The sequence below is a fragment of the Magnolia sinica genome, chromosome 1 (genome assembly GCF_029962835.1).
Source record: "Magnolia sinica isolate HGM2019 chromosome 1, MsV1, whole genome shotgun sequence".
NCBI classification, from domain to species: domain Eukaryota; kingdom Viridiplantae; phylum Streptophyta; class Magnoliopsida; order Magnoliales; family Magnoliaceae; genus Magnolia; species Magnolia sinica.
In genome coordinates, this window is record NC_080573.1 from 858720 (window position 1) to 868380 (window position 9661).

The 9661-nt window shown below is 48.4% G+C and overlaps 1 protein-coding gene across 1 annotated transcript; it reads left to right on the forward strand.

Moving 5' to 3' along the window:
• Nucleotides 1-388: 388 nt before the first annotated feature.
• LOC131245329 (F-box/kelch-repeat protein At1g16250-like) lies at nucleotides 389-2168 on the forward strand. The gene has a single exon (XM_058244736.1). It carries the CDS (start codon nucleotides 1056-1058, stop codon nucleotides 2166-2168), a length of 1113 nt encoding a protein of 370 aa, XP_058100719.1. The 5' UTR covers nucleotides 389-1055.
• The last annotated feature ends 7493 nt before the right edge of the window (nucleotides 2169-9661 follow it).

The following is a 9661-nucleotide window of genomic DNA, read 5'->3' on the forward strand; positions in this document are numbered from 1 at the left end:
TATATCATGTGGCAAAAGCTTCACCTAGGAGGTAGAGGTTATGATATAGATATACAAAATCTCCCTCAAGAGTTCCCTTTGTACTATGTAATATTGTACCATACACTTATGTTTGAGACAAAAGCTTCACCTAAGAACTATAGTGTTTCTGACGAAAGGGGGTCACAATATCAACTAGTGTATAGGCTTACTCAAAGTTGCAAGTGTACGACGGGCATTTTTCTAGAAAAGTGGACAACTAATAATATTATTTCAATTATATATTGTACGTCCCTATGTTATAGGGTATGAGTAACGACAACAAGAATTCAAGGAAAAGAAGATCAATTACCCCGAATTTGGATATTTCTCCACCCACTTTTCAAATCTTCCCAACCCATGTTATTTCCTACCTTGAATTCCTCATGCAACCTTGTTTTTTTCACACCAAAAGAGACAAGATGTATCCTGTGATCCTCCGCCCCGGGATGTCCGCACTATCCTCCACTTTTCAGTTTGTACAAGTGGTCCTCATCATCTAAGTGATCCTAACCATTGGTACAGGGCAATGAACTACACCAGATGGGAAGATCTTAGCAACCCATCTGGGTCATTTTTTGTCACAGGTGGACCATTGCTATATTTATCCTAAACCAACCATCAGAATCGTCCTCCTGCAAGATTTTTGTTTCCGGGTCTATTCCTGGTGGGTACAACAATATCACTGGTCTAGATCTACGCAACATGGTCCCATTAAAAATAAAAAAATAAAAAAAAAGAGAGAAGCTAATATCATGTGGACCCCACAATTCCTCAGGAATTCCCCACCCCTAGAACAAGAAAAAATTGCACAATCGACACTATTCAAAACAAAAGACATCCAAAATTCCAAAAAACCCTAATACAATTCCTAAGTAAAAATTCTAGATATTTCCACCCAAAGATTCTCACAAACATAGTGCCCTCCGCCCTCTCTACTATATTTTCCACTCTCTTCTGCACCTATAATTCCCCTTGACCACTTTAACTACCAGCTAACCGTTTTAAGTGGAACAACTACCACTACCATCTCAACCATGGGTTCACTACCATCGCCACCCCACCCACTTCCGTCCACAGAGAATTCAGCTTCGGACTGTAGAGTGTACGCCTCCTTCTGCTCGAGATCGCCTACACCTGGCCCGAACACGTGTAATTGGATGGAATCCTATAATCCATCCGACAACACGTGGCGCCAAATAGGGACCATTCCTGGCCTCGCAGACAACCATGTTCTCAAGGGCTTCGCCATGGTCGCCATTCGGGACGCTGTATACATAATCGGCGGTCGATTGTGCAGGAAGGAGGGAGGGGACGGCTGTGATGATGCGATCGAGGTGGATGTGGCTGTCCTAACGACAGTGCTACGGTACAATGTCCAAACTAATGAATGGGCCCAGTGTGTTCCACTTGGCACACCTAGATTCGATTTCGCGTGCACCGTGTGTGATGATAAGATCTACGTGGCAGGGGGGAAATGCACGTTGGCATGTGAAAGGGGGATCCGTTGTGCTGAGGTGTATGATCCAGCTCTGGACGAGTGGAACTGCTTGCCTAACATGAGCACTCTGAGGTACAAATGTGCGGGTGTGACGTGGCAAGGGAAGATCTACGTGGTTGGGGGATTTGCTGAAATGGGTGATTCGGACAAGACGGTCCCGTTTCGGATGGAGCGAAGCTCTGCTGAGGCGTTTGACACGCGGCGCGGGGAGTGGGACCTGATGCGGGGGATGTGGCAACTTGACGTACCACCTAATCAGATCGTAGCCGTTAATGATAGGCTATACAGCTCTGGGGACTGCCTGAACACGTGGAAGGGCCACATCGAGGCCTATGATGGGAAGCTGAACATATGGAATATAGTGGAGCGCTCCCACTTGAAGAACTTATCTTCACCATTCGACACAACAGATGCTAACGAGTCAGGTGGGGGCCACATCCATAGGGTCTATCTCACAATGGCACCCGTCGGGGCCCAGCTGTATTTCCTGGCTGGCTACCGCCTTCCGGGGGAGCTGTTCAGATCGATGTCAGCCGTCCACACGTTCGACACGTCGGCAGCGGTTGATGCATGGAGGAGCTTTGAACCAATGGAAGAAGAGATGGACAAAGAGCTGTGCAGCCACTGTTGTGTGGTACGAGTCTCATAGCTTAAAAGATCAACTAAAATATGTAAGCTTCACTCACCGTTATCAAGAAGCGCAAAAGTGAAAAGGCGTATAACTGGTGTGACACGGGAATTTTAGTGAAGGAATGGGCTTGTTGGGAGGGTATTTTTGAAAAGGGAAAAGATAAGTCAAGTGAAGAAACGTTGGGTCCAATGAAGGATATTCATGGAATAATGATAAAAGCGACAAGCACGCCTTCAAATAGTAAAATATAGTTGAATTACTTTGCTAATGAGCATAAACTACCCATTTTCTCTCAATATATGCACTTAATATCCGTTCGTAAAATATAGTTGAATTACTTTGCTAATGAGCATAAACTACCCATTTTCTCTCAATATATGCACTTAAACTATCCCCTCTCTCTCTCTCTCTCTCTCTCTCTCTCTCTCTCTCTCTCTTCTTTCAAGGTCTAGACAAATTATATTTTTATATTTTTGAGTTCTGAAACATGTATTTTTTATGTCTTATTCTATTTATTAATTTTTTTTTTTTTCATGTATTCGTTCCATAATGATTAGAAAATTTCCTGGTTGACTCGGGGGTTCATCTGAGTCAAGTCGGATAATTTAGATAATGGGTCCAAGTTGTTGCTGCTCTTGTTACTATCTTGAATATTTAAAACCATTATCAAGGGAGTGTGTATTTGGTGCTGCATTGGCTTTGGTTTTGCTGTACATGGAAACTCGGTGTATAGAGGTGGGATTTGATATATTTAATCCCGCTTGTACTCTATTATCCTTTAGAGCCAAATCATGATCAGATTTGATTGGACGGTAGTTATTGTCAATGATGAGATGAGGTTGAAAACAAAGCATGTGAAAGTTGTTCAGCCTTATTGGTACGTACTCTATTGGGTCTTATTTGCGACGGAGGCCCTTGGTCCAATCAAATTCCACCGCAACATACCTATACCAACTTTAGTTTAAGGAGCAATAACAATTTACAACTTCTCAATTTTATTTTATTTTTAAAATGAAGGCAAACCAAGTACAAAATAATTGAGGACTAGTAATAAATTAGAGTTCGTTTTACCTCTTCAGTGATTCAGCGTCCCAGATGTGTGGCCTCCTTGGGTCCCACAGGCTAAGATGGTCATATGTTGGGTTCTCATATGTTCTGAATTCCACGCTATTATGGCCATCATAATGAAATTGAGGCTAACCACCGGATTATTCCGATCATCACTATGTATAGGCAAATTTAGAAAATTAAAAGAAGATTTTCAATAGCTAGCCCACATTCAACTCAATATATCAACGGTCAGGATCATCACAATAGCATGATTATAGGATCGTGGCTTATTTATGATAGTACGGAGAAGATGTACAGGCCACACCATCTGAACATCTCACCGTGTGGGCTCGCACCAAAGGTAGCACACATGTTGGCGATCTTCAGTTGTGAGTCTACAGTCTATACACCGAGTTTCTATGTCTAGTATGGAGCCTCTAAGGCCGAAATTCATGATATTTTTTCACGAGTCCCATGATTGGGGCAACTGGACAGGGCCCACTCAGAGCCCTCTTGATTGCGAAGCCCTGACAAGTCTGTTACAGCGATTGCAACATTTCGGGTCTCGACGTTAACACGTGCAAATAGCACACGTGTAAGTTATTCGAGCTGCACGGGAGGGCCACGCGTCTTGGTAAGTTGGCCCAAAGATAAGCCGAATAGCTTATAGAAATTGTATAGACGTCCCAGATTCAGTATACGTATCTGGCCCAGCAGCTGAACGGACCGGTCCACCTGATGTTTTATCCACGATGCGCTTTGAATTTATCTGAGTTGTGCTATTTGTTGATGCAAATGTTCGGTACCTCCTCTTAGGGCTTCGTGTTCCTGCACAAAAAGGGGACAAAGGAGACCCTGGCTTGAGCAGGGGACCCTCCGATGCCAAAGTCAGGCCTGGATTCTGGGTCTAAGAGTATTGAGAAGCTTTTTAGAAAAGATTTGTTCCGTACCTCTCAAGGTGACCGGGGTCCTTCTTTTATAGCTGCTGGGGCATTCTGTCGCACAAGGATTCTCTTCCTGATATTGAGCGCGGGATCTTCTCCTGGTATCACGGAGATAGGATCATGCCCATCTTGAGCCTTCATCCGATCCCGTGAGCTTCGGGGTCGGAGATCTTATCCCAAGATATCCGGGATGAGGCTCATCCTAGCGATGGTCGGTCTGGCAAGGTGGTCCGCCCGACACATGCCCGGGACGCTGATGAGTCGTCCGAACCGACTCAACCTTTGTCTCGGTTTAGCGAATAATGCCTCGGACTTGACACATCCTTTTGTGACCCGAGGCATTAAGTCCGAGTCTGCGGACTTGTATTTTTTATCCCCAACAGTAAGCCCCCCTTACTCCGTGTGTTTCATATGACACTTAGGAGTAGCGAGTTTTGAGTCGGTTCACAACCCAGTCCGAGACAGTAGGTAGTCATTTAATGCGTTCCATGTCGCCTTTGACGGGAGGCGGTTCGGTTCCTGACATCGCATGCGCCATCAGCCGTCAAATCGCTCATCCCGCCAATGAGGGTTGAACACGTAGCAAGGGCATTATTGTCGTCAGTCGACGAGCGCCACGTGTCGAGTGGGGGAATCGATGCAGGCGTCGAATCATTTCCTCATTAATTACTCCCGCCGTATGGCAATCTTATAAATTGATGGGGGTCCCGCATTCTGAACTTCTATTGCCATTCCTACTTTTCATTCCCTTTGGAGCCTTCTCAGTCTTTTATCTTCTTCCTTTCCTCTCTCTTAACCGTCAGCGCTTCCTTCCGCCATTTCCGTTTTCCTTTCTTCCTCCGGTGAGTTTCTCCTTCCTCTCTATTAGATAATAATGGCGGATAGGGGTTCTCGAAGTCCCCAGGGGGGAGCTTCCGGAGACGAAGGCGAAGCGCAACGTTTTTGGAATGTTGCGCCTTCCTTACTGACGGAGATAGCAGTGGATGCCAACGCTGCTTTTCTATCTGAGAGAGTCACTGAAGCTCCGGCGGAGCGTCCTGCTTCTGTTGTTCCTTCTCGTGGTGGGTCGTCTTTATTAACCCGCCCGGGAAGGCCTAACTTCCCAAGGGGTATGGAGGAAGATGAGGAGGAAGAAGATGAAATGTTGGTTGCCGAGGGAACCTCCGACCCAGTTCCCGTTGATGAACCGGCGCATGCCGAGTCTGAAGGAGAAGGATCGGGGGAAGATTTAAGCGGTCCGGTTCTCTCAGTTTTAACTGAGGCGGACTTAGACAGAATCCGAATCGGGTATCACATCCCCGAATCGGTCATAACCTATCTCCCCCGTCCAAATGACTTGCCGGATCACCCTCCTGCTGGGGCGGTCGCCATTTACCAAGTGTCAATGCAATGCGGCTTGCGTCTGCCCCTTCATGCCATCGTCCGGGGAGTATTGTCTAGCATTCAGATTGCCCCGGGGCAGATAGTCCCGAATGGGTGGAGGAACTTATTCGGGTGTGCGGTGTTGTGGGCCGAGATGGAACAGCCACCGCTTACAGTCGACGAATTTCTCCACCTGTACCAAGTGCGGGTGAATCCGAACTACCCTGGCTTCTACGTCTTCGCTGCTTGGCGAGGCGGAGGCGGTTCCCTGATCACTGACCCTCCCACTTCCAACAAACATTGGAGAGAGCGTTGGTTTTGGGCATGTGGTCGCTGGGAGATGGATGAGCCCGGGTCCTGCGAGGCTCATGTTCCTCGGACATTCCAGAGGGCAGGTGACTTGGGTTTTCTCTCTCTCGCTCCTTTTCGTTTTATGTAATATTCTGAGTCTGAAGGACTTGTGTCTGGCAGATATCCCGAAGAAGCGGTCGAAGCTCGGCTCCAGTGCCTCGGCTCGGATCAAAGCGTTGAGGACGTTGGATCCGGCAGATAGATCTTGGAAGGTGCTTTTACAGCCGGAGCGCCTTCATCTTGCAGGTCTAGATTCGGAAGTCACAGGTAACTGAAAATGTGTCTTCTGAATTTTCCGAATTTTCCCTGACTTCGTTTTTTTTTTTTTTTTTAAAAGATCTCCAACTCTTCAACAAATGGCATTATCTTACAGAATCAATGTCTCCCTATATGATATTTTTTTGGCAACTAGATGTAGATGCAACTTTTTTAGCATGCTTTCCATGTTTAAAGAGAGAGGCTCATTATGGAGAAAAAGAGCCAGTGAGTTCTTCTGCCCCTCCCGTCGTCGTAATTCCTGACCCAGAAGAAAGGGCTGAAGAGACGGCGGTTGCTGCCTCGGAACCTCAGGCGGCGCCCGACTCAGCAAACGTTGAGACGGATGTTCCGAGACGAGAGGAAGAGACCAGGGCCGCGTCTTCCAGAGGGGAGGGTGAGACGAGGACCGCATCCTCCAGAGGGGAGGAGACAAACCAGGAAGGGCCGTCTGTCCTGCAGCAAGTGGTATCGGGGATGGTTCCCTGGGCCTTAGCCCACGGGGACGAAAGAGAGTTCGTGAGGCTCTATAACGCCCCGTCATCGGAAACCGTCAGCCATGCAGCGAGGATGCTTTTCGAACTCGCTCCCTGCTTGATTAAGGCCAGCAAGGAGCTATCCTCAACTCATCGGCTGCAGACCCTTCTGTCAGAAGCCGAAGGGCGACGCGAGGAGGCCGAAATCCGGGTCGGCATCCTGACAGGCGAGGCGGCCCTTGCCCGGAAGGCTGCCGAAGATGCGGGAGCAGAGGCGGCTTCCTCCAGAAGAGCCTTGGATGAAGCGAGAACGGAGGTTGCTCGGGTACTGGCTCTGCTCTCCGAAGCTGAAGAAGAGAACCGGCGAATTCTCGCAGTTCATGCTTCGTGCGCAGATGACTTAGCTCAGGCCAAGCTTGAGGCGGCGGAGCATATTCGGCAGGCCAACGAGAAGGCTCGGGAGGCTGAGAAGGCCAGGGACCAAGCCGTCCAAGCTTTCCTTGAGTCGGCGGAGTTCGAGGACGAGAGGGACCGCTTGTTCCAAAGCGGATATCTGGAATGCGTCAAGGATATAAAGGAATCTTTTCCTGACCTTGACCTTTCAGAAATCGAGGGTGGAGCAGCCTCGGAACCCGAGAACCCGGACGTCGCTGCCGAAGACACTGCTGCTGGGGACGAGGCCGGTGCATGAGGACAGTTACCAGGGCCCTTTGATATATATATATATATATTTTTATTCACTTGGATGTATTCACACATTGTATTTGCATGCGTTTTGGTGAATGAAAGAAAATGCTTAGCTTTATTCATTTGACTTGGCCTTAATCTTTCTTAGTTCAGAGTCTTTAGGCATTGAGTACCGAGCTAAGGATAGTAGACCTTGAGATGTTCAGCGTTCCAAGGGTGAGGCAATGGTTGTCCGTTTAGGTCTTCTAGCAGATACGTTCCTGGTCGGATGGTGCCCGAGACGATATAAGGTCCTTCCCAATTGGGTCCCAGCGTACCCGACCCAAATTCCTTGGTGTTGGAAAAAACTTTCCGGAGAACCATATCTCCCATCCGAAACCTTCTAATCTTAACTCGGGTATTGTAGAACCGAGCCACTTGTCGTTGCCGCGCCTCCGTGCGCAGCCGCGCCACTTCCCTTGTTTCGTCCAGAAGGTCGAGTCCGAGTGCAAGGAGTTCTTCATTCTCTTCTGCATTGAATGAGGTGATTCGAGCCGAAGGTAATCCGATTTCAACCGGAGTGACGGCTTCCGAGCCATAAGCTAGTGAAAACGGAGTCTCTCCTGTGGCTGTTCGAGCTGTAGTTCGGTAAGCCCAAAGAATTTTCGGGAGCTCTTCGGCCCATGCTCCTTTGGCCCGGCCAAGCTTGGTTCGAAGATGTTGCTTGATAATCTTGTTAACCGCCTCAACTTGTCCGTTGGTTTGAGGGTGATGAAGTGAAGAATAAACGTTTCTGATTCCGAGGTTGTCGCACATCTCGCGAAAGCTCCTGTTATCAAATTGCCTTCCATTGTCTGTGACAATGGTACGGGGTACTACGAGTCGGCAGATAATATTTTTCCACACAAACTCGGTGATCTTCTGCTCGGTTATTTTAGCTAATGGCTCCGCCTCGGCCCACTTCGTGAAATAATCCACTGCTACCACAGCAAACTTGCTCTGACCTTTTTCCATAGGGAGCGGGCCTACGATGTCGACACCCCACTGTGCGAAGGGCCAGGGACCGGTCATCGGCGTCAGTGCCTCGGGGGCTTGCCTAGGAATTGCCGCGAACCGTTGACATTTGTCGCATTTTTGGACGAGCTGGCGGGCGTCGTGTTGAATAGTGGGCCAGTAATATCCCTGTCGTAGGACCTTATGGGCGAGAGATCGCCCTCCAGAGTGGTTTCCGCAGATTCCTTCATGGATTTTCCGTAATACATAGTCTGCCTCGCTGGGTTTGAGGCACCGCAGCAACGGGGCGTAGTAACCTTTCTTATAGAGGGTTCCGTTGAGTATGGTGTAACGGGAGGCTCGGATCTTAATTCGTCGAGCCTCGGCGCGATCCTCAGGCAACTTCCCTTCGTCAAGGTATTGGCGGATTGGATCGATCCAGGATGGTTCCGAGTTGATTGTATTGACGGCCTCGCTAATTGGTTCATCTATACTCGGCTTATCGACGTATTCGACAGGGACGGACCTGGGTATTTCATCTTCATCGGCTGAGGCGAGCTTTGCTAACAAATCGGCTTTGCTGTTTTCCGTACGAGGGATCCGAGTGACACGACAGAGTTGAAATCCGTTGATAAGTTCTTTCGCTTTCTGCATGTACGCTCTTAACTGGTCTTTCCGTGTCTGGTATACACCGGTAACTTGATTAACAACCAACTGAGAGTCACTGAAAACACTGAGGTGCGTGACCTCCATGCTAGCAGCGAGACGGAGGCCGAGTAACAACGCTTCATATTCCGCCGTATTGTTCGACGCTTGGAACCCAAGTCGTAAGGCATACTGTATATAGGTATGATCGGGGGTTTCCAGCACAACCCTAGCCCCACTTGCCTTCGAGTTGGAAGAACCGTCGACAAACAGTTTCTAGGGAATAGGGCAGGTAAGGGTCGGGGGAGCGGTTGTTGTTGGAACTGCAACATCCTTTGGCATATCGTTGACCGGGGGCTCGGATGGTGGTGTTCCCTCGGTGATAAAATCAGCTACTGCTTGCCCTTTAATTGCTGCCTTTGGTCTGTATTGAATGTCAAATTCACTCAATTCGATGGCCCATTTCGTGAGTCGGCCGGAAGCTTCTGGTTTTTGCAATACCTGGCGAAGCGGAAGATCGGTCATTACGATGATGGTATGGGCATGGAAGTATGGCCTGAGGCGGCGAGAGGAAGTAATTAAATCCAAGGCCATTTTTTCCAGGCTTGGGTATCTTGTTTCTGCCGGCAATAATGCTTTGCTGACGTAGTAAACCGGCAGTTGCTTTCCTTCGGATTCCCGTATCAAAGCCGAACTAACCGCTGCCTCGGACACCGCTAGGTAAAGGAGCAAAGACTCCCCCGATTCGGGCTTTGATAAGAGAGGTGCA